Below are 25,417 nucleotides of genomic sequence, written 5' to 3'. Positions count from 1 at the left end.
AAGCAAAATTTATACCCGAATAGACGCTCAACCTTTGGCCTATACTCGTGTAGAGTCAAACCAAGAAAAGTCTGCAGCGATTTTGATAGCCCACACAGTGCAAGTGCCATTTCAAACTTCAAACTTCTATGAAATTATGACGTTTAAAATAACACGTGCACTGCGTGGGCTATCAAAATTGCTGCAGACTTTTCTTGGTCTAACTCTAGATAGCGTCACCGTTTGATATTTAAAAAAATTAACACATCAGTAAAAGAACATGGGTCAAAGTGATAAAAAAAAAAACATTTAACTATTAACTATATATGTACATATATATACATATATAATATATATACCACTGATATATACTCATTAACAAGCTTTTATTAGGTCGACCTGTATGTAACTATGTAATGGAATCTAAGGTAACTAATTTAACCATCTTCCAAGGATCGTAGCGTCATGAAAATTGGCAGCTGTATGTAGACATATTTGGGTCAAACAGATCACTGTGTTATGTCTTTCCTGTAGACATACACAAGAGTTAAGGGCTATAAAGATAAATTTTCTTATTTAACCCTTATCCACGTGAAAAGGTCCTCCTTTTATTTAGAGAACTATGATAAAATCATTGCTTACACGCCCACAAGCTGTTAACTATAGCCCACAGGAGAGAAAAATGTGCTGTTCGCGATAACACACTAGTTTTCTCTCCTGTGGGCAATAGTTAACAGCTTGTGGGCATCTAAGCAATGATTTTATCATAGTTCTCTAAATAAAAGGAGGACCTTTTCACGTGGATAAGGGTTAAATAAGAAAATTAACCTTTATAGCCCTTAACTCTTGTGTATGTCTACAGGAAAGACATAACACAGTGATCTGTTTGACCCATTTAATTACACAAACGGGTCTACCGCGATATAATTTCATTGTTTTTACCTTTAATTCCGACGTTTCAGCTGAGTTGCACCAGCTGTGGTCACGGAAAGACTGACGTCCCAACAAATGTCAACGGAGATATTAATAAAACACCACTAAACTACCCGAAATTAGTTTATAAAAATGTTCGGGGTAGACAAAGAAATTGCAGCTACCCGTTAAAGTTTAATGTTTATTGTCCACGGCACGACACGCAACACTCACAGTATCCGTACACTGGTCCGAAGATATATCCGCTGGTTTCAACATTTGAATCACTGGTCCCCAAGTAGACGATAATTTGTACCCGTCCTCACGATTGAAATTTTTAGGGTGTTTTTTAATTTCAATCGCCTCTCTCACGATCCGCGGATAATAGTGTCGCTCGTTGGAGAGGACTTTGGGTTTATGTAGCTCAATCCAGTGATTCGTTCCTGTTGTCAGCAAGTGCTCAGCTATTGCGGATTTGTTTACATGGCGATTTTTAACAGCTGTTATGTGTTCCTTCACCCTCTCTTGAACGCTGCGCTTAGTTTGGCCAATGTACGCACTTCCACAACTGCATTCTATCTTGTAGACACCCGGATTCTGATACGGAATGACATCCTTTGGGCTGCGTAAAAGACTTGCTACTTTAGATAACGGCGTGTATACAGTCTTAATGGAGAATTTCTTCAGTACTGATCCAACTTTGTCCGTTATCCCTTTCACATACGGCAAAAAGGCTGGTTGCCTACTAACCTCCGGATGTCTTTCTTTTTTCCTAGTCGTGCGTGGGATTTTCTGCAAGTACCCATTTTTCTTTAGCACTTCCTGAACATGGGCTAACTCATTATCAATGTGTTCCGCGTCACATAAGTCTCGTGCTCTGTTAACCAGAGATGTGACCACGGATTGTAGATGCCTCGGATGATGGTGGGAAGATGCTTGTAGGTACCTGTCAGTGTGTGTGGGCTTCCTGTACACGGAGTGTGCCAGGGTTCCATCTGGTTTCACTCTTAACTTTACATCCAGAAAGGGTAAGGATCTATCGCACTCCATCTCAAATGTAAACTTTACCTTTGGGTGGATGGAGTTTAAATGGCCGACGAAATGCTCAACTGTGTCGGCGTTGCCCTTTAAAATGCAGAACACGTCATCTACATATCTCTTCCACATTGTAATTACAGACGGTCCGGAACGTAATGCCAACTCTTCAAAGTGTTCCATCCATATGTTGGCAATTACGGGGGCAACTGGACTGCCCATCGCCACTCCATCCACTTGCACATAAAACTGCCCTTGGTAGAGGAAATAGTTTCCCTCTAGACAGTGCTCCAACCAAGTGACATACTCTTCTGGAAGTTCGTTATCTATAAGCTTCGTTTTGACAATGCCCAGACTCTCTTTTAATGGAAAATTGGTGAACAACGACTCCACATCGAAGCTCACCATTATCTCATCCGGTTCCAATTTCCTGGTCTTAACAATGTCAACAAAATGACGAGAGTCCTTTACGTAGGACGATGTCTTCCCCACTAGCTTTTGCAGTACACCCGCAACATGTTTCGCTAAGTGGTATGAGGGCGAACCAATCTGACTAACAATCGGCCGTAAGGGTATGTTCGATTTGTGCACCTTCGGTAGTCCATACAATTTAGGTGGTTGGACAGCTTTTGGTCTGTGAAGATTGGTAAAATCGTCCTCAGTAAACAACTCCTCGTGATCTTTAATGAGCTTCCTCAGACGTGTGGTGACCCTAGCGGTAGGATTGTAGCTGACTGGTTTGTACACAGTCTTATCCGCAAGAAGCGCTTGAATCTTGCTGTCATAGTCTAGCCTATCCATAACCACAGTAGCATTACCCTTGTCGGCTTTTAAAACAAGTAAATCCTCGTTGTCCCGGAGGGTTCTTAACGCCTGACGCTCCGCTGTAGAAATGTTGCTTGAAGGCAGTCTGACCTTCCGTAGCAATACCGAAACATCTTGGCGCACAGTTTCCGCGTCATTAACCGGTAATTTATTACGGATTAACGCCTCCTCTACGCTACATATGATGTTTTCGTACGGAACCCGTTTTGGAGTTAGCGCAAAATTCATGCCTTTTGATAATAGACTTATTGTAGGTTGATCTAGCGTTTCCTTTGACAGATTAATAACAGTTTCGCTCTTGTCCATTGACGAAACCCCATGTTCATCATTACGTCTACGTTTCTGTCTCACGATTAATCTGTTCAATTTCCGCTCATGTGTATCCCTGCATAGGTCATATTTCCTTGCTGCTTGCAAATACGTTACCCGGTCGCATAACTGAAAATCCTCCGGTGTCAAGTAACTACTGCACTCCAAATGCAAACTATATAACTCACTCTGTATCCCAAATACTTCCTGTCGGTGATTTTTTATTAATCTCCTAAAAAAACTAAAAAACACCCTAAAAATTTCAATCGTGAGGACGGGTACAAATTATCGTCTACTTGGGGACCAGTGATTCAAATGTTGAAACCAGCGGATATATCTTCGGACCAGTGTACGGATACTGTGAGTGTTGCGTGTCGTGCCGTGGACAATAAACATTAAACTTTAACGGGTAGCTGCAATTTCTTTGTCTACCCCGAACATTTTTATAAACTAATTTCGGGTAGTTTAGTGGTGTTTTATTAATATCTCCGTTGACATTTGTTGGGACGTCAGTCTTTCCGTGACCACAGCTGGTGCAACTCAGCTGAAACGTCGGAATTAAAGGTAAAAACAATGAAATTATATCGCGGTAGACCCGTTTGTGTAATTAAATATGTGTACAAAACGCGAGAGTTTAAAGTGTTATAAGCTGTATGTAGTTCTGATGACAATACAATAATATGGTACTGTCGAACTGTTCTGATGATGGAGACAGGAGGTGGCCATAGGAACTGTGTGATGAAACAACGCTACCTAATTGTGTTAGGGGTTTTTAGAATTGTCTCGACGAGTATTAGTTGTCTGTTGTAAGAAAAGTACAGTCAGCGATAAAAGCTTGTACCAAAAATGTAATTTTTGCCAAAAACTTTTTTAGTTTTATTTTAATCCTCATTTGTGATGGCAAGAAATTTACTGTGACTACAAAATTTACTTTGACAATACACCTCTATACACTCTATTCTCTTTACTGATAGGTACTAAATGTTTGTGCCGTGATGTTTATTTTCAGGTTACCGCTGCTCATAAAAATACTCGTAGATAAGGAGAAATTGTGAAACGATATCCCAAATTAGATGCTATCAGGGGGCAATATAATGTTAATATCGACTGGGTGGGGCCAATCAGCTTTACGGCACGGCCACGACATTGAGCGACTTGCGGCGGCGGCAGCGACAACCATAGGTGGGAACGAAAGGTCCGATCGCTGTGTCTCGCTCCAACCTATGGTTATCGCTGCCGTCGTCGCAAGTCGCTCAATGTCGTGGCCGAGCCGTTAAGGAAGAATAGCTTTCCGATCCTAGGTACTTTTTTGATGAAATTTCCATTTCGAGAGAAAACGGTTCTAACAATATCTTAACAAATCACTTTGATGTCGATCGCTACAGCATAGGTATATTCTAGGTTAAAGGTTAAGTCTTTCATTGTGTCAATAACGTATTAAAAAAACCGGCCAAGTGCGAGTCGGACTCGCGCACGAAGGGTTCCGTACCATGACGCAAAAAACGGCAAAATAATCACGTTTTATTTACATATTTTGTTTTTAGTATTTGTTGTTATAGCGCCAACAGAATCTGTGAATTTTTTTACTGTCTAGCTATCACGTTTCTTGTGTTACAGCCTGATGACAGGCAGACAGACAGACAGAGGACGGACGGACAGACAGACGGACAGCGGAGTCTTAATAATAGGGTCCCGTTTTTACCCTTTGGGTACGGAACCCTAAAAAAACACCGTGTGGATACACGCTAATGAGATGATGATAATATACTATCTATTATAGTGTTCATCCTAAATCACGCAGCACACTAATCTGACATACAACGCACGCAACTATGTAAACATATATTTTGTCAACTTAACAGAGGATTTTGAACCTTAACACATTGAAATAAGTGTTAACACGAGTACATATTTATGCCGCTTGTCATATAACGGCACTGCTCTAATTATACTGACCTCTGTTATCACTTTTATGTCATTTATAATATAAACAGCCTAAGACACGATAATAATGATATTATATAAGCTTTATACAAAATGGAAGGCGGTTTCGAAGTCACCATGCCAGTGAGATACGAGAAATGTGTTCAAAGAAATTATGTCTCATTAATATTCGTTTTGAATATTGTGGTGTAAATTTCCTTATTTTTTACAATATCTTCGTAAACATTTCTCTCCTAGCCGATTTGACTTTACGTGGACTTGTGTCAGCGTCTCTCCTAGCCGATTTGACTTTACGTGGACTTGACAAGTCCACTGTGTCAGCGCAAATACCTACTCGGCCACTATAATATATTCACGCGCTGATGAGTTGATGACCCCATAATTTGGAACAACGTGTGACTGAATACCTGATACTGATATGTCCGGTTGTCGTCGTCCACGGATATACGTCTGGGAGGACATCATCATCTTCAATTGACTTTATCATACGGTTTTATCTATAGGTGTATTAGGTACCTACACTACTGTTTAACGAGGAGGTTGGAAATTAGTTGTTTACGATACAAGTGCGAAAAGGAGTGTCATATGATTCAAGTGTGCTACGTTCGACACACTACACTCGAGACGTAGTATAAGCACAGAATAAATAATAGTACTAGGTACAGAAGACTCACTCTCTAACAAAACGCGTCTGTTACGATCAGCACAGATATGGCCGCTAGGTGGCGACAGCGCCACGCGCGGCTTATGGCAAACCCCAAAATTGGGGTCGAACGGATGTACTTTTAGCTAGGTACCTGTAGCAAAGCGACGAAATCGCGGAGTGAGCCACGCCTGGTATAAAGGAGGAAGCGACCGCGCAATAAGAAAGCCGATGTGTGTAGTGTAATGACCAAAGCAGACTTGTTTCACGATGTTTTTCAACACACTTGCTAGGAAAAACAGTACTTATATACTTATTAATAAAAAAAATATTGTTAAAACAGTAAAAGTAAAATTAGAAAAAAAGAGTGTGGACATGCATTACCGCACTCGTTCGATAATCATAACATTACCGCACATTTGCACAAGTTATTAATACGACGCCCTCTTATTAATACGACAGAAGAAGAGTAAGTTCGTAAGATATTTACTCAAAATCACTACACCTTATAAAACAAAGTCCCCCGCCGCGTCTGTCTGTTTGTATGTTAACGATGAACTCAAAAACTAATGAACGGATTTTCATGCGGTTTTCACGTTCAATTGAGTGATTCTTGAGAAAGGTTTAGGTGTATAATTTGTTAACCCGTGCGAAGCCGGGGCAGGTCGCTAATAACATATATTAATTAATGTCATGTGTTTGTTGCAGACAGAAAGTGGAGCGCGTGAACATTAAGTTTGAGAAGGACTGGCTGTCGTACCAGGAGAGGAATACTTTCCGGTACAGACCAGACAAGACGGAAGGGGCACAGTTTGACAAGGTCTTCGTACCCAACCTGCCACTCTTGGTATGTACATATCTTCTTCCTCGCGTTATCCCGGCATTTTGCCACGGCTCAGAGCCTGGGGTCCGCTTGACAACTAATCCCATGATTTTACTTAGGCACTAGTTTTTACGAAAGCGACTGCCATCTGACCTTCCAACCCAGAGGGGAAACTAGGCCTTATTGGGATTGGTCCGGTTTCCTCACGATGTTTTTCTTCACTGAAAAGCAACTGGCAAATATCAAATGACATTTCGTACATAAGTTCCGAAAAACTCATTGGTACGAGCCGGGGTTCGAACCCGCGACCTCCGGATTGAAAGTCCTACTCTAGTAAGTGATACTCTTGGTATGTACATACATACATATATGTACCTAATAATAGTTGTTTGTTAGAGAGCAAAGTTAGTTTTTGGTGGTCCTGAGGAAGCGAGAGATTCTATATAGGTACACATTATGAGTAATAGCACAGTCTCTAAAACAATACAGTCATTCGACGAAGCCGTCTAGACAGGGCAATCGTGCGGGGTGCGAGGGGCGAGAGGTGGGTCGCGCGCACCCGAGCTGCATACATCGCCATTGTTAGTTGCTCGGTACTACTTTCGTGTCTTCTTTGAAATGTTTGTAATTTTTGGGCAGTTGTGTAAAAGTCTGTGACTACATTAAAAATAGCATACAATAAGTAGGAAGTAGGTACAAAGGCGAACTTAGCCCTTTGAGTTGTATCGCAAACTTATTTTATATTATTTTCAGGGTGTGGTGTCAAAAGTGAGAGAGATGAACATAAACTCCATTGGCCAGGTTGCTTTGAACGGCGCATTGTTTTACGCCAATCACAAGGATGCCTTCATCGAACTACCAGTTCACAGGTAAATACTTATACACATATAACGGCCGCCAACGCGGCTGAACACCTCAAGCGGCGCAAATATGCAGCCATTGATTCTGGCTGCATGTTTGAGCCGTTTGGGGTGGAAACCCTTGGGCCGTGGGGACCTGGCGCCCACGGCATATTCTCCGAGCTGGCGAAGCGCCTCGTGGAGGCGACGGGTGACAAGAGGGCTAGCTCCTACCTTGCGCAACGCATTGGTATTGCCGTCCAGCGCGGCAATGCCGCCAGCCTTCTTGGCACCCTGCCCACAGGCACAGAGCTGGAGCCAGTTTTTTATTTATAATTTTAGTTTATGTTTGTAGTTAGTTGTAGCTTTATGTAGTTTTTAATTTTATTTTATATTGATTGATTTATTTATTTATTGGTAAAATTTGTTGTTACACATATAAAATAAATACACCTAACGTTCCTTTCCTTCCACGATCGCTGCGTTGGAAAAAAAGTTGAAATGTCGGCGAAATTCTAGTGTCAAATACCTTTTATGGGACAGCCTGTATACAATACCTACATTTCCATCTCCACCATTTAGATGGTTGGCAGCCCTCAACTGTGCGTAGTTAGTCGTATATTTTTTTTTAAATGCGCATAATTTTTCCCATTAAATTGCGTTATATCTAGTGGCCTTATGGTGAGATGGGCTGAGAAAACCGAGGCCGATATGGATATATTAAATATTTAATTCAATTCCCTACCGAAGATAGCGTTATTTTGCTGTAAGTGATATCCACTTAGGTTGGCAGCACAGTCCCCAACTGTGCGTTTCTCCAGAAACTTCCTGTCGCCATTGACGTATAAAATCTCAGGACTGGCCTTACGGGCAATAATAATGGGGCCAGTACAGCGGTGTGACACCGCTGCAACGCGATTGGTTGATGAGTTCGCATCACGCGCGCGATTGGTCGCAACTAGCTGCGTTAGGCTGCGCGATTGGCTCGAATTGGTGAGTCACACCGCTGAACTAGTACCATTTTTAGTGCCCGTAAGGCTAGTCCATAGATATAATTCGTCAATGCCTGCCGCGCACAGATAAACTGTGGAAACTGTCGGCCGCGGTATATCCGGGCCGATACAACCTTCAAAATTTCAAGAAAAAAGCGAATACGCCCATCTTAAAGGCACTTGCAAGCCCTCTGGTGTTGTTAGTATCCTTGGTCAACGGTAATTGCTTGCCATCAAGCGATTTATCTGCTCTTTTGCTTATCATAAAAAAATGTTCCTATTGTTTTTTTATTATTTTGGCAGGTTCCTGTGGGGTTACGATGATTCAATCATCAACACGGCGAAGACTTATCTAAGTCTGCAAGGGCAATTGAAATTTACCAACTTCGGATTGCTTGCCACGGTGAGTAATTTTCTGCTTAAGGACTGCCACAGACATGACTGTAGGAATTGAGAGCCTAATTGTTTTTTAGGCTCTGATTTAATTAAGTAAATCTAACTAAAGTGGAGTTCAATAAAAAGGGCAAATAATGTAAATAAATATCCCATCAAAGACATAAAATTGTGAAATGAGAGCCAAGTTCAATATTAAGAATAGGTAGGTACCTATGCGTCGTTGTTGACTTCGCCGGAGAAAGAATTGAGATCTATATGGGTGCCAAAGTTCTAGTTCGCTTGGGATGTAATAGCCACTCACATGAGTCACATGCTTGATATTTTTCAGTGACCTCTATTATTATTATAAAATAAGGGTGACAGCTGGTAGCTACAGTTACCAAAAGCAAGTGAGTGGCTATGGAGTATTACTGTAATGTTCTGCCGCCAAAGTGCAGCACTATGTTGTTTAGTGAACCATAGAGTAACTTATACATACTACGCCTTAAACAGTTTTTTGACAAGTTTTCACTATGACATTATTGCATCAAGGCGGTTAGTTTACAGGTGGCCTACCGCGTAACACGTAAATCGAAATTTCTTTATTCGATCGATTAGGCAAGAGTGATGGTGAGGCAGAAACCGAACTTTCGATTTTTGTGCTTCGCGGTAGACCCTTTGATTGCGCTTGTGACGCCCTCTACGCAGAGTTTTGCGTAATATTCCCTATTAAAGTTCAGGATTTGATTTTCTAGAGTATAAATCTATATGGTTTTACAGAAAAACGGCACCGTAGACGAGCATTTCACGATCAACACTGGTGACCGCGACATGGACAGGATGAACGTCATCGAGAAGCTCAATGGAGAAGACCATCTCACTTACTGGGGCAACCCGGAGTGCAACAGGTAAGGTACAATATAAAACTATACTCTGTATCTTTAGGTACTTAAATAAAAGTAAACAAATAATTTGTACATTTTCGGGTAGTTATAACATTTATTGATTTACCAACTAAATACAAAACCACCTGGATCTGTCACTGAACGACCTGACTTTAACCTACATTATTTGATCTTGTAATGTTTTCATCTACCCTCAAGTGGCTTAAGAAGCCATTAGAGGTCAGATTTTGTTTACTCTTTTTAGGGTTCCGTACCCAAAGGGTAAAACGGGACCCTATTACTAAGACTCCGCTGTCCGTCCGTCCGTCCGTCACCACTGTCACCAGGCTGTATCTCACGAACCGTGATAGCTAGACAGTTGAAATTTTCACAGATGATGTATTTCTGTTGCCGCTATAACAACAAATACTAAAAACAGAATAAAATAAAGATTTAAGTGGGGCTCCCGTACAACAAACGTGATTTTTGACCGAAGTTAAGCAACGTCGGGCGGGGTCAGTACTTGGATGGGTGACCGTTTTTTTTTGCCATTTTTTGCATTATGGTACGGAACCCTTCGTGCGCGAGGCCGACTCGCACTTGCCCGGTTTTTATTTAATTACCTACCTAAAGAAAGATACTTTTTATACAGACTATATCGACCTGCTTCGGCTTTGCACTGGTTACACAAAATCTTTACAAATTATACACCTAAACCTTCCTGAAGAATCACTCTATTGATAGGTGAAAATCGTATGAAAATCCATTCAGTAGTTTTTGAGTTTATCGCGAACATACATACACACAAACAGACAGACGAGGCGGGGGACTTTGTTTTATAAGGTGTAGTGATATAAACATTACTTACCCGACTTACAAAAGAGAGGGTAAAGCTTTTCACCAACAAGACGGGGGAGAACTATTTCACTTACTGGGACAACTTCTATTTCATCTTAATCAAAGTGGAAAGTTGTTTGTTTAACTTTAGGGGTTGTGCACAAATCACGCGAGGTGTTTTCGGCTACTTTTTGACCCCTCCCTCCCCCTTGGTGATATTTGGTCAGGTTTTCGGCTACCCCCCTCCTCCAATAACCACACGGGTTTTTTTTGAAATTTTTCCATCCGACCGGTCAGGTCAACTTTGCGTAAAATAGACTCTCTATTTTGAAGTGCGGAGTGAAGATTTATGTTTAACGAAACCTAGAAAAAGTATCTATTCATGTGGTAGGTATTTTTTCTTAGTTTCGTTCACTGTAGAAAAATACACGTGAGGGTCTCCTTATACCCCCCTCCCCCCACGTATTCTGTCGTGATTTTTTCGTGACCCCACCCCCCCTATCGAACCTCGCGTGATTTGTGCACAAGCCCTTAGCAACACCACTATAAAATTACATTACGACTTCTGTGGTGTATTTTTACCCAATTTTTGAGTTGTTTTATAAAGAATAAGAATAAATTTTATTATCAATTAAAACACATAACAGAATATTGTTACAGTTAAAATTATTGAACTAGTTACACAATAAGGTTACAATTACAAAAAAACAAACTTAAAGTGAAGCACTTAAATACAAGTAAGAGAAAAAAAATACAATCTTATTGCAAGGCATGGAAACTAAACTTAAAGTATTTTAACTATAGTCTCGGCATAAGTAGGTAAGTCAATTTATGCCATTTTAGTATAATTCCCCACCCCGCACTCCTCGTTTATGCGCGCCCGTCCGTGGCACACTAATAAGTAGTGCCTCTTGTGTTTTCCTCGATTTTTAAAACCCACATTTGCCATTTTAGGCATTTAGCGCCTAAAACGGCCGCCCCACTCACTTTACGGCTAATTAGGGGTCATCCATTAATTACATCACACGAATTTCTAGGTTTTTTAACCCCATTGTCACACTTGGTCACATTTGGCAAACCCCTCCCTCCCTGGTGTGACGTCACATTTTTTCAACGATATCGGCAAATCGAATTAAGTAGGTTGTAAGGTAGTACTTATTCTTAATATTTTATCAAAATATTTTTGAAAAAATAAACATTAGCTAGTAATTTTATAACCCAAAACTGATTAGGAAAGAAAATTCAATGAAAAAAAAATTATTATCTTTCCATTAACTTGTTATTTAATTATACAGCGAATATATATATACAGTGGTACTACTAAACGAAATTAATAATTAGCTTAAATTTAAAATAGGCCCCTGAGGCATTGTACCAGGGATGCTGGTGGCATTTCCTCGCTCCTACAGCGAATTAAATAATTTAAATAAGTTAGAGTGACGTCACAATGACTCCCCCTCCCCCTGTCACATTTTCTTGACCCCCTCCCCCCATAAACGTGTGATATAATTAATGGATGACCCCTTAGAGTACATTATACATATGTTATATTACATAGAATTCATAATATGTAATATTACTGCAGGTTATCAGTGGGCAATAAGCAGATTGTGACCTCTTGTCGTTCATAATTTTCTTCGTATCTTGAACTATATTGGTGAATTAGGTTGCACCCAATAGGGTATTTTCCTACTAGTCAAATCAGTTACTTTTTAGAAACTGTCAAAACGATTTGCTAATATGGAATTTATATCAAACATTAGGTACATCGTGACCGCACGGTCAACTCACCTACTTTATATATTTCTATCCAATTTATTAAATAGAACTTGTGTTTAAAAATAAGTCCTATCTGTGTTTTTCTAATAATTATCTGGTGCTTTATTTCATGCATGGTGTAAAATAATTTATTTCAAATACAGTATAATACCCTATTGCATCAATTTGAGATGGCAACCTCAAATTACAAGACGGGCTATGTGGGCACAGATAAAAACAAAAATGTAAATTTATTTATCTGCCTCTATCGCTCGAATATGCAAGAATGATAGGGAGGCCGATAAGGAAACTTAAATTTTCGTTTTTGCGGTCGCTTAATGGCGTCGGACAACTTAGGACAATAATCATTTATTAACGGTAAAATATACAGTACCTAATCACAAAATACAAGAGTTGGTATTACGTGTTTTAACTAAAAACTAACTACATCCGTTTTCTGCTTTTTTATAACTATGTTGCTAAAACATTATGTTTCTCTGTCATTAAGTTTGAAGGGAAGGTTTTCCTGTTCCATTCACCAATGAGACAAACATATACTAATACCTACTTGATTGTGACTTTAGCAAAATAAACAAGCATTATCAAGGCAAAACCACGGCAAAGTGCTAGCTCCCTTATCAGCGTCTTATCATAGTTCACAAGTTTATCAAAATATGCCGAGCGAGTGGAACGTGTAAAAAACATAAGAGCCTTTATAGTGACTTTAAGTATACTGTCACTTAAGTTATTTTAAGCCTTATTCTTATGGCAACAGAGTCGAAAATGGTGTAAGCGGCTTAGAGTGTAAAGTTTACATCATATGTCGGAGATATATATGTAAAATTGTAGACATAATATAGGACATTGTTTTGTAAATGGCTTGATAAGGCGGCGCTGAGATAAAATTCATGGATGTTACTAATGAGGACTATTAAGGTTGTCTGGAAGACATCGCTAATTTGTTATCATACTAATTAGTATCCTAATTTGTCGATATTCCTTGGATATCACATACACACAATGAATAATGTCAATAGCTAAGTTTTACTTAGCTTATACTTGGTCAATCAAATCTTGTCAGTAGCAAAAGGCGGCAAATTTGAAAAATCGAATTACACAACTGTTTTGGAATAATTCAAAAATCGCGTGTCATCTGTGTTTTATCTGTGGAATGTGGATCGTGAATGACAGCCGTCTTGTTTGTTTACATTATTAAAAAAATTAAAAAATTAAAATTAAAAAAAAATTAAAATTATTTATTCAATAAAAACACGTACAAATGATCAAAGGGATGGAGTCTCCCTGTAAGCAAAATAAATGCTTGTGTTGGGAGACACCGCTCTTCCTTACATAGGTAACTAACTACAACTACATAGTAAACTATTCTTATAGTAAACTAAACTTAACTAACTAAAGTAAGCGATAATACCTTTTCTGCATACAAATAAAGCGCCTTACTCTACTAACAAAAAACCATCTTAGAGATATTCTGTCTGTGTCTGTGTGTGTGTGTTATCCCTACGTGTGTGTGTGTGTGTGTGTGTGTGTGTGTGTGTGTGTGTGTGTGTGTGTGTGTGTGTGTGTGTGTGTGTGTGCGTGTGTGTGTGAGTGTGCGTGTGTGAGCGTGTGTTTCTGTTCTCGCGTGTGTCTGAAGGATTACCGAATTACATTCTCTGTCTCATCGTATGTTTTTGTTTTTAGCCAGTTTATTATGAGCTTTTTACACTCATGATGTGGTTTTGAGTGAATGTCTAGAAGTTTATTTATTTTATTATAGAGATGTGAGGCTTGTATCTGGTATTGTGAGCTAGCAAATTTGGTTCTAATGGTTTTAGGTAGCATGGCTATGTTCGGCATTAGTCTTCTTTTTTTTTTATAGTTCGGGTTATATGGCAGAATCTTGTGCTTTTTTAAGGTTGTTTGCAGAATATATAGTTTCCGAACCGACATAAGTCCACTGATTTGGTACAGTAAATCAGTAGGAAATGTAATCTTTTTAAAATACTTACATTACTTTAACTAATGCCCTTTGTGCTCGTTCCAAGTCTATAAAACGGCTTTTTGCTGCACCTCCCCAAACGGATATGCAGTACACTAAGAGAGACTGTGCCAGAGATGTATATATTTCATTGAGTATATTACGAGACTTTGTTTGTGTTGTTATTATTGTCCTTGGTACAACGTGTCTCAGTGTCCTAAATATCCAGAGCAGCTTTCGAATTCTACTGATGACCTGATCAATATGTGAGTACCAATTTAAATGCTCATCTAATTGAACTCCCAGGTACTTTATTTGGGAAGTTTTTTCAATAGATGGGCAAACACAATGAGTTATATCACAAGGTTGAGAATCGTGTATTTTTAAGTCCATATTCCCAGTGGGTTGAGTACAACTTGTGATGCTAAAACACATAAATTTAGTTTTACTGGTGTTAAGCGTCAGTAGGTTCATTCGTAACCATTTCGAGATATCAGCCATTCCAAGTTCGGCGCTGTTTCTGACATGCTCCCATGAACTACTTGTGAAGACAATCGCAGTATCATCAGCATAAGAGAACAGATTTGCATTAGGGATAGTCATGTTACATAGGTCATTAATATAGACCAGGAATAACGTAGGACCCAAAACGCTTCCCTGCGGCACACCGTAAGAGACTTCCTCTTCCTCACCGGTGTATTGTGTGAGTTTTACCCTCTGCTTCCTTTCTGTTAGATAGTTTTTAAACAAAGAGAGTGGCGTTCCCCTAACACCGATTTTCTGAAGTTTGCATAAGAGAATAGGAATAGAGACAGTGTCGAAGGCTTTTTTCAGGTCCAGAAAGACGGCTAAGGACTTATTTTGCCTATCCAAGTTTTCAACTACAAGAGATGTGAGGGCAGTTATTGCGTCTTCCGCGGACATACCGCGCCTGAAACCGAATTGAGCATCTGAGAGTAGGTTATATTTATTTAAGAAGCCTAACAGTCGGGTATTAAGAAGCTTTTCCATAATCTTTGAAATTGCGGGTAGGACTGAAATCGGCCTATAATTACTGATGTCTTCTTTGTCCCCACTCTTATACACTGGGGTGATTAGGGACTGCTTAATAAGAGATTTTGGGAAAATACCTTGGCTGAAGCTAAGGTTTACCAAATGCGTTATGATAGGTGTTACTTCTTTAGATATGTTTTTTCTTTAGACACATTATGGAGTGTCAAGTCAAAGAGTATAATAATATATGTATAGTAAGTAGAAGTCCTCTACCTTCCATAGTTTACATTCTGAAATTGTTGCTATTTCAAGAGAATTTTCTGCTGTCACCATTAAATACCAATATATTAAATAAGATTGTGCATAAACTGAAGTAAAGTCAACGGTGCCTACAATGTACAATCATGCTCGATGATCGTAAATATTTGTAAAATTTAAGGTTATTCAATAAAGCCATACGATAATAATAATAAGGTTATGATAATTAAATGTTTTGGTTCGATGTGCATTGCTGCTTTTCTTAGCGCAATACCGCTCTTTGAGTGTTGCCCTACTTCACTTTACTGTACATTGCTACTGACAGACTTTGCTTGATAAACTATATTTAATAATAAAATGTCTATTTGTTCACAGTATCGAAGCAACCGACGGTTCGATCTTCCCCCCCTCCCTACTGGACCGCAAGACAACTCTACATGTTTTCTTCCCCCAGCTCTGCCGACGACTGCCTTTCGTTTACGAAAAAGATGTCGTGGTAAGTTACTTACTTAAAACCTCGCACGAAATAACAGCGCCATCTAGTGAGTTGAACCCCTTCTGAGAATTATCGTCGATGTTCTTAGAAAGGGTTAGAAGGAGGAATGGGCAGGAGGAACAGACAGACACACAAAAACAAATAAAAGAATTCTGATATACAGATATACATGTTAAACTTGTAACATAATATAATACCCTGTTAATGCATCCGGGGTTTACTTTTGAGGTCAACTTCGATTCCTGCCCAGCAGACGTATTATGGAGGGCTTTATCCACGTGATAAAAGAAAATAACTGTCACTTTTTAACACCGTGGGATAGAAAGTGAACGGCCATAGTATCCGTACTGGACACTGGAGGCCTTACGGCTCGGCCACGACATCACGCGACTGGCGACGGCGGCAGCGACAACCATAGGTGGGAACGAAAGGTCCGAATGCTGTGTCTCGCTCCAACCTATGATTATCGCTGTCGCCGTCGCAAGTCGCTCAATGTCGTGGCCGAGCCGTCAATCACCTTTTCTTTCGCACCCATTCAGCAAACTAAATCTATTTATCCCATTTCTAACTTCCACTTATTTTATAGACCGCAGACGGTATCCAGCTGCTCCGCTACCGCATGCCAATGAACGTGTTCGATGACCACATCAGCAACCCAGCCAACCAGTGTTACTGCGAGATTGACTCCGGCACGTGCCCGCCGAGGGGCGTCATCAATGTCACCGCTTGTGCTATGGGTAAGGGACAGTGTTCGCAGGTAGTTGGTTTTCTAAACTAACCCACTAGTGCTACTGCGAGATTGACTCCACTTGCCCGCCGAGGGACGTCATCAAGGTCACTGCTTGTGCCATGGGTAAGTGACAGCGTTCGCAGGTAGTTTGTTTTATAAGCTAGCTGCGAATTTGACCCGGACACAAGTCCGCATATGGGCGTCATCAACGTCACTGCTTGTGTCATGGGTAAGTCAACAGCTTTCGCAGGTAGATGGTTTTATTTTACGTTCAATCGGAGTTAGAGCCGCAATGATTGAAAGAAACTAGAGACACCGCGGAGTGTCTTCAACTATGGCTAAGTACTATAAAATAGACATAACTTACTCCGTCAGGCGTGGCCCAGTCCACGATTTCGTCGCTTTACTACAGGTACCTAAAAGTACATCCGTTCCACACCAATTTTGGTGGCTAGCCATAAGCCGTGCGTGGCGCTGTCGCCACCTAGCGGCCATATCTGTCCTGATCGTAACAGACGCGTTATGTTAGAGAGTGAGTCTTCTGTACCTAGTACCAAAGACATATGTAACTTCGTATAAGACGAATAAAGTCTAAGGAAAAAACGTGCCTCGGAATTCAAGTAAAAGTCATTCTCGAATAGATGCCGCACACACCTTTAGCCTATCCTCGGCTAGATGGCGTGACGACACCGTTTCATATTTAACAATTTTAACACATAGATATCAGTGAATGAACATGGATCAAAATGATATAAAAATAATAAAATCATTTATCCATATATATACATTTTTTGATAACTTTATACATTTTCATTTTGAGTTTTAGTCGTGTGTCGATAGATGGCAGTAAATTTACAGTGACTACAAAATTTACAATGACAGGACCCCTCTATACTATCTATTATTTTTGCTAGTACTATTATTTATTCTGTGACTCCGTTTGAGCCAGATTAAAAACATACAATGTATGTCTTTAATCTGGCTATGTCATACATAACTTACTTGGAAAAACTTCCTCAACTGTCCAAAAGATGGCGATGGAATGAAGATGTCCTACTAACGCCATCTTTTATCAAGTTGGAAAACAATTTTCTCCCAATCGAAAATAGATGACACAATTTATCAAATGCATATAATTATATATAGCATACAGGGTGTCCTAGAAATCGACGTCAAGCCGTAAACGGATGATAGACCAAGTCATAACAGTTATCATAAAAATACAAAAAATAAATCCAACTCATGTTCTTTAAAAATTATGGTCACTTTAAAAATTCACTAAAAAATCCACACCCTGTAATGGTTCTTTAACTCTTGTTACTACAAATTCCATAATTTATTCTAATTTTTTTATTATTATGTAATCTTGAATAATTACAGGGTGTGGATTTTTTAGTGAATTTTTAAAGTGACCATAATTTTTAAAGAACATGAGTTGGATTTTTTTTTGTATTTTTATGATAACTGATATGACTTGGTCTATCATCCGTTTACGGCTTGACGGTGATTTCTGGGACACCCCGTATATGTAGAGTCAAGAAAAGAGAAAGATGTCTTGTTGTCACTTTCTACCATCTTAGATGCTTTACGATCACATTCATAAAATATTAAAGGAATCATATTTGCAATGAGTGTAAATTTATTATTTTTTGTCAGGTGCACCCGCTTTGGCGTCTCACCCGCACTTCTACCTCGGCGACCCAGGACTGCTTGAGAACGTGACCGGATTGAACCCCGACCCTGCGCTGCACGACTCCTATGTGGACATACATCCGACGTTGGGCATATCGCTTCATGGCAGATCCAGGTACCTACCTAGTAGTACCTACACAAAAACAACTCATTAGGTCCCGTGCATGAACTATAGGGGGCAGCATAGGAGCCGTCAGATTTTTGGCGCGAGACGTAAATGTGTCGTTTATGATTCCTATGTAGCCCACAGGCAGAACCTATTATGCACAAGGAAACGTAGGTTCCGACGAGAACGGTAGATGGTAGCACTTGCTTTTGCAATGTAGGTACATGTGCACATATGTTTCCGATTCAGGCCACAAGATTTCAAGATGGAAGAGGATTTTTCATTTCAAGATGGCAGACCCTCCAACGCGCACGGTCCCTAATTGCACACCTCAAGAAGCGCCGGTGGCATAGCGGTAAAAGCGTGCGACTTGCAATCCCGAGGTCGTGGGTTCAACGACTCCTACCAATGAGTTTTTCGGAACTTGTGTCGAAATATCATTTGATATTTACCAGTCGCTTTTCGGTGAAGGAAAACGTCGTGAGGAAACCGTACTTGCACTCCGACTCGCACTTGGCCGGTTTTTTGAAGAACTTACTATAGACCTGTTTTGGGATACAATAAGTTAAATCTATTAATTATCTTTGCAGCATGCAGATAAACATCCAGGTGAAGAAAACGCCCATGTTCCCCGCGCTCAGCTTCCTCGAGGAAGGAACTATCCTGCCAATCGCGTGGATCGAGATGGTAAGCATGAGCAGTATTCTACTGACTTTTCGGGCATGATCTGGATCTCCTGGATCTTGGGAAGCGCTGGTCGCCTAGAGGTAAGAGCGTGCGACTTGCAATCCGGAGGTCGTGGGTTCAAACCCCTGCTCGTACCAATGAGTTTTTCGGAACTTATGTACGAAATATCATTCATTTACCAGTCACTTTTCGGTTAAGGAAAACATCGTGAGGAAACCGGACTAATCCTAATAAGATCTAGTTTACCCTCTGGACTCTGGGTTCGAAGGTCAGATGGCAGTCGCTTACGTAAAAACTAATGCCTACGTCAATTCCTGGGATTAGTTGTCAAGCGGAACCCAGGCTCCCATGAGCCGTGGCAAAATGCCGGGACAACGCGAGGAGGATGACCTGGATCTTGGGCTTTAATAGTCCCAAGCGGGTTTACAACTAATTGCTTCTTAGGCGAGATAACATATACGGGAAAACTTGTAAATTTTGTGAAGTAAATTAAATACCTACTTATATCCTCTAGTTCTAGCCGTCCACAAATCAAAACTTACCAAGACAAAATGCAAATTTGATTTGTCATAATTAGTAATCCATGTTGCTAGAGTCAGAACAAAAAGTCTGCAACGATTTTGATAGCATACGCAGTGCAAGTGTTATTTATACGTCATAATTTCATAGAAGTTTGACGTTTAAAATAACACTTGCACTGCGTGTGGTATCGGAATCGTTGTAGACTTATCTTTGTCTAACTCTAACACCTATAAACCCAAAGACTTATTAAAGATAAGCTAAGTACATACATTCCTAATGGTTCAAATATCTTTCGTTCACAGACTGTCGAAGAAATACCAGAATCTCTCCGCACCATGATCTACCACGGCACATTCTCGACGGCGGCAGCCCAGCTCGCGCTCACCCTCATCTGCATCATCGCCCTCGCCATCTCCTCCATCTGCCTGTCCATCATGATCTTCAGGCGGAGACAGAAACCTTGCGTGACGTTGAAGAAAGTGCTTCCGACCGAAGCTGAGCTGAAGGGCTTGAAGTCCGTTTCGTGAAATATTGGGTGACTTTTTGTGTTCCAATTTATTGCGCCGTATGAGGTTCTATGGACGTTTTTTATAAGCCTATATTGGCGTTGAAAGATTTAAAATTATACTAAACAAGATTTGTGTTATCCGGGAGAAGGCCGTCTTAAACTGTGCTGGGGCTCTTGGGTACATAAGAATTAGGGGCCCTTTTGTAAAGTAAAGAAAGCTAATTAAAGTATAATTTTCCTACTATTATTTTCTATTCCCATAATAAATAGAAGATAATAATAAAGTATCGTTTTTCTACTATTATCTTCTATTCCCATAATAAATAGAAGATAATAGTAGAAAAATGATACTTTAATTAGCTTTCTTTACTTTACAAAAGGGCCCCTAATTCTTATGTACCCAAGAGCCCCAGCACAGCTTAATCAAATATACTGTTACTGTCTGTCCTTCAGGGCCCCCTGAGGATGGGGGCCCTGGGCACGGGCCCCGTGTGCCCTTATGGTAAAGACGGTGTTGCCGGGAGAAAGTGCCATGTCCCGTCCAAAATGCTGGAGGATTTCGAATTTATTTTACGTTATTAAGAAGTCATGTTTAATATATTAATTTTTAATTATTGAAAAAATATATCATTGAATTGTATATAGAAGCATTGGTTGGATTCTTTATGAAGTTGTCTCTATCAGTCGGATCATATTCCTTTTTTTTATAGGTATATTTCAATGCCATTCAAAATTTGAATTTCAAATATATAAAACCCAGGAGTTTAAACGTCGTTCAATATACCACGTGTCCCAAAATTCAACGATAAGCTGGCACCAGAAGATGGACCTGCTCATGACAACTCGAGGAAAAATCATAAAAAAATATATCTCAATTTATTATAGAATTTCAAGAAAAAATTAAAATCGACACCCCTACAATTCCTTCCAATTGTCTACAATTTTTAATTTTTTTTTTTCAGTTTTTTTTATTATGTTTCCTCGAGTAGTCATGAGCAGGTCTATCTTCTGGTGCCAGCTTATCGTTGAATTTTGGGACACGTTGTATATATATCGGTTTAGAAATATAATTATGATACTGATGCGAAACGTAGGAAATTCGCAACGAGTGGCGATAAATTGAAACACGGCCGAAGGAAGTGTTTTAAATCGACACGAGTTGCGAATTACCTTTTCGCACGCGTATTGTACAAAGTTTTACAGTACATATGGCCCTTTAAATTTTTGCTATAGGCACGTAGGTATTGCCCTAGGGCGGTAAAGTAGCACCATATGTACTGTAATAGTACATTACATACCTAGGGAGGTAAATTCGTAAATGCTCCAGATCGCAGGTGTTTGATAAATATGCGATCTGGGGCTTTACGAATTACCGCCCGTGGTTTGTATAAAGTTTTACGTCTTGCCTTGGCCAGGAAGTGAGATTTTCTTCCCGTCCCGTGGGAAGAAAATCCCACTTACGGGCCTAGGGTGACGTAAATATTATAACGCTTTACATGTGTAATAAATGAGTGACGTGTGAGACGACGCACTAAGTGGCCAACCAAGGGGCTTCCGCGAAAAACGAAATTTCGTTATCTGCTCTTCTATAGCTATAGCGAAAGGTAGATAACGAAATTTCAATTTTTAGCCTCTGGGACCAAAAATACGTCACTAATGTAGTGTTTTCGCTCTTTTGGAGTGTTGTCTGCATTTATATGTAACACACAGTGATGTGTGAAACCATGTGTTATTAGTTATGTATGTTAATTAGTACCTAGGAAAACAATTATTCGCTTTATTAGTGTTCCATTAATTTTTATTTTATAAAGTGATCGGTAAATTCGTTTCATTGGCAACGTATTTTATTAAAGGGAAGCTGTATATTTTCCAGCGGTGGTGGCCGAGTGGATATGACATCCGACTTTCAATCCGGAGGTCGCGGGTTCAAATCCTGGCTCGTAGCAATGAGTTTTTCGGAACTTATGTACGAAATATCATTATATTTACCACTAGCTTTTTGGCGAAGGAAAACATCGTGAGGAAACCTGTATACATCTGCGAAGAAATGCAAAGGTGAACTTCAAATGAAACTATAGTTCGTTTTTTTTAGCATTAGAAAGAACTTGAAAGAAGGTAAGCGATCTTGACATGTCTTTTAATTAAAAAACGCATTTCAAAAATCAGTAACTATTACTTAATGAAAGCAGAAGAATATAAATGATCGTGTTAGATTCAAAATTGTTACATATTTGCCGTAACTTATTTTTAAAATGTGTTTTTCAATTAAAAGACACATCAAGATTTTACCTTATTTCTAATGCTAAAAAAACGAACTATAGACTAGACCGTTGATTTACACAGCATTTTTACAATCGCGTAAGTATTGCGTATCATAATTTTATGTTTTGTAAATATTATATTAAGTAGGTATGTATAATTATACATGTTTACCATATGTGTATATAATAATTAATATAACTAATACATTATATCTTACTGTTGTGGGGTTATTGGTATATTTTTAAGTAGGTTAAATAAATCAATGGAATGAAGTTGCATTTTGTTAACCTTTTAACCGCCAAGTCTTTCCTGAAGAAAGGCCAGGTCAAGAGCACCCTAAACCGGCGAGCGTGTGTGAGGAATGTTATGAAAGTGAAGGAAGCGAAAGAGGTATGTCAGGATCGTAGCAAGTGGAAATCCGTGGTCTCTGCCTACCGCTCCGGGAAATAGGCGTGATTATATGTTTATTTTATGTAGTTTGACCGCCAAAGACACCTTCATGTATTCCGACAAGCCTCACAATGTCTCGCCGTGCGCAATAGGCGTGGCGGTCAAAAGGTTAAGATCAAGCGGTTAAACAAAATAATGTGTACAAATAAAATAATGCCCTCAATATGGTGAATGCACTATGATACAAAGCAGTTAATAAGAAAGTTATATCGAACACCGATTTTAATTAAATATAGATTATTTATTTCGTTCAATTATTATTAAATTATCGAGCCTTCCATCTTGTTCTTGGGATTCTTTGTAAAAAATGTATCGAATACAGAGTCACATACACGTTTGGTGATGGATCCTTGCTTTAGAGTTAGACTAAGATAAGTCTGCAGCGATTTTGATAGCCCAGAATGTCCAAGTGTTATTTTAAACGTCAAACTTCTATGAAATTATGACGTATAAATATCCTGAGATACCTACTGTTAGGTTAGCACCATCTCTTGTGATTGTAGAATTGGCTACAGAGATTATTATTAATATTATTATTTACCTATTACTCTCTCCTCTGTTGTGTGTAATTTAGTTATATGAATAGTAAAATAATGGCCTGTCCAGACGGGAACAATTTTGCGCCAATCTGATTAAATTATCTGATCAAATCAGGTGGTGCGGATGAAAACACAAATTTGACTCGCCGATTATGACCGATATTACTGATAAAATGGAGGTGCGGTCGCAAGAATACCAATTAGTGGCGCTATATTTTCATTTGGGGGCATTTTTTAAATTTAGAGCGCTCAAATATCACCATAAATCTAAAATGCTTGATTAAATTGGAGATTGACGCCAATTTATTTTCTGAAAAATCGGTCGATTTCATCATCCCGTCTGGACTGGGCTTAAGAATAATATGTGAAATTCCAATTTGTACTTAGGATAAGTGTAGAAATTCCAAGGTTAGAGTTTAGGTAGTTTAATATAAAATTAGTATAAGATCTGATAGTTCTAAGGTAGCTCAAGATGTAAATATTAAATATCTCAGACACCATGTATAAACGGCCTTATTTTTATTTTTTAGTCAAATCATTTGCGCTGATTAATACCTGTGCTAACTCGGGACACGAACACTAAAGAGATATCAAGTATTAATAGTTATTTGTTTCACTCGGGGGCAAAGTTGTTGTTTAACCGCTCGGGCTATATTGATACCCGAGCGAGCGAAAGATTCCAAAATTGAACCACGAGCTTAGCGAGTGGTTCGAAAAATGGAAAGCGTTGCGAGGGGTGCAAAGCACGGGGTTAAACAAAATATGCCCCCGTGTGAAACAAAATTTTTCACCACGCCAACCCGAAGCAAATAATAAATGTAAAATATTAAACAAAATCAAATCCAAATGAATGTTATTAAATATTTATTATCCAAAATCATCATTTAAAAGTCAATTCTACCAGCAAACATAAGAAAACAACTCAAAATTTACATTTGATACTTTGCCTCACATGTGAATAAAATGCAACTTTGCTATCAGTTTTTGAAGTGCAAAGTAAGCCTTTCCGAGCTGGTGTGGTGAAAAGTTTTTTACCTTAGGAGGCTCGATATTAGACATGATATTGAACCTGAGTTAGCACAGGGCCCCGATTTTTGAGTATCGAGCGCTCGATTTCGTGTGGCTCCCTTCAATATATCTCCGCTACAAGGCATTTAAATTTTACTAATAAAATTTAAAACGAGTGGTCAATACCACTAGATTTCCAATCTATAACGCTCGTATTTCAAAAATAGCATTTCGCCGTTTTCCACAGATTTTCGAGTGACGAAATCGAGCACTCGAAATTCAAAAATCGGCCACCTGGTTTGAATATGACTAGTGATGTGCCGTGGGAATTTCCCGGGAACAAGGAATATTCCCATATGGGAAATTCCTGGGAAATGACCCGGTATTCCCGGGAAAATTCCCCAAACAGGATAATATTGAAACAGATTAAGTGTATTACAATTTTAATTAAAGCTAGCTATAACGACAAGTAACTGCGTTTAGTAAAATAAAGTAGCCAAAAACCATAAAATGCAAAGTGGCATCCCAAAAAAAACTTGTAAAGTGGATTTGCTTACAACATTCGACACTTTGGATGTTTCAAAAAAATATATGGCATCACTTTCAGCCCCCGATGTACCTGAATGCGAAGTCAGATCATTTCGAAATTTTCTCCATACAAATAGATAGATTTTTTTTATTAAATATTTTGATAATGGAATGCAAAAACATTCACAAGAACCCGTCCTTAACACTCGTATGTAGAAGATTTTCTTGGTAAAAAGCTTACGGAACTCCACTATTCTTATTAGTGCCTAACTTATTTTGACCCTGATTAAACTGTGATGATTTGTATCGATTTTGTTGAATAATGGCGTATTATTGTAAAAAAAAATATTTTCGTCGATAAATCAATCCCAGCAACTATGGGAAATTTCCCAGGAAGAATGGGAAATTTCCCGGGAAGAATGGGAAATTTCCCGGGAGTATAGGGAATTTTCGTACGCGGATGAGATAGAGCTTATGTTTTAAAAAAAGTTTAAGATGCTAAGTG

General features: G+C 39.2%; 1 protein-coding gene across 1 annotated transcript in view; it reads left to right on the top strand.

Moving 5' to 3' along the window:
* The window catches only part of LOC134803725 (scavenger receptor class B member 1-like), a 56,206-nt gene extending 31,114 nt beyond the window's left edge, over positions 1-25,092 (top strand). The window contains exons 4-12 of the mRNA XM_063776538.1: positions 6,356-6,494; positions 7,224-7,339; positions 8,605-8,704; positions 9,457-9,584; positions 15,760-15,880; positions 16,467-16,617; positions 18,267-18,417; positions 18,999-19,095; positions 19,920-25,092. Of these exons, the coding sequence (XP_063632608.1) occupies positions 6,356-6,494; positions 7,224-7,339; positions 8,605-8,704; positions 9,457-9,584; positions 15,760-15,880; positions 16,467-16,617; positions 18,267-18,417; positions 18,999-19,095; positions 19,920-20,144 (1,228 nt within the window). The 3' untranslated portion in view covers positions 20,145-25,092. The remainder of the gene's footprint in view (positions 1-6,355; positions 6,495-7,223; positions 7,340-8,604; positions 8,705-9,456; positions 9,585-15,759; positions 15,881-16,466; positions 16,618-18,266; positions 18,418-18,998; positions 19,096-19,919) is intronic.
* The last annotated feature ends 325 nt before the right edge of the window (positions 25,093-25,417 follow it).

This window comes from Cydia splendana, chromosome 27, assembly GCF_910591565.1.
Source record: "Cydia splendana chromosome 27, ilCydSple1.2, whole genome shotgun sequence".
In the NCBI taxonomy this organism is placed as follows: Eukaryota; Metazoa; Arthropoda; class Insecta; order Lepidoptera; family Tortricidae; genus Cydia; species Cydia splendana.
This window is presented reverse-complemented; position numbering and strand designations above follow the sequence as displayed.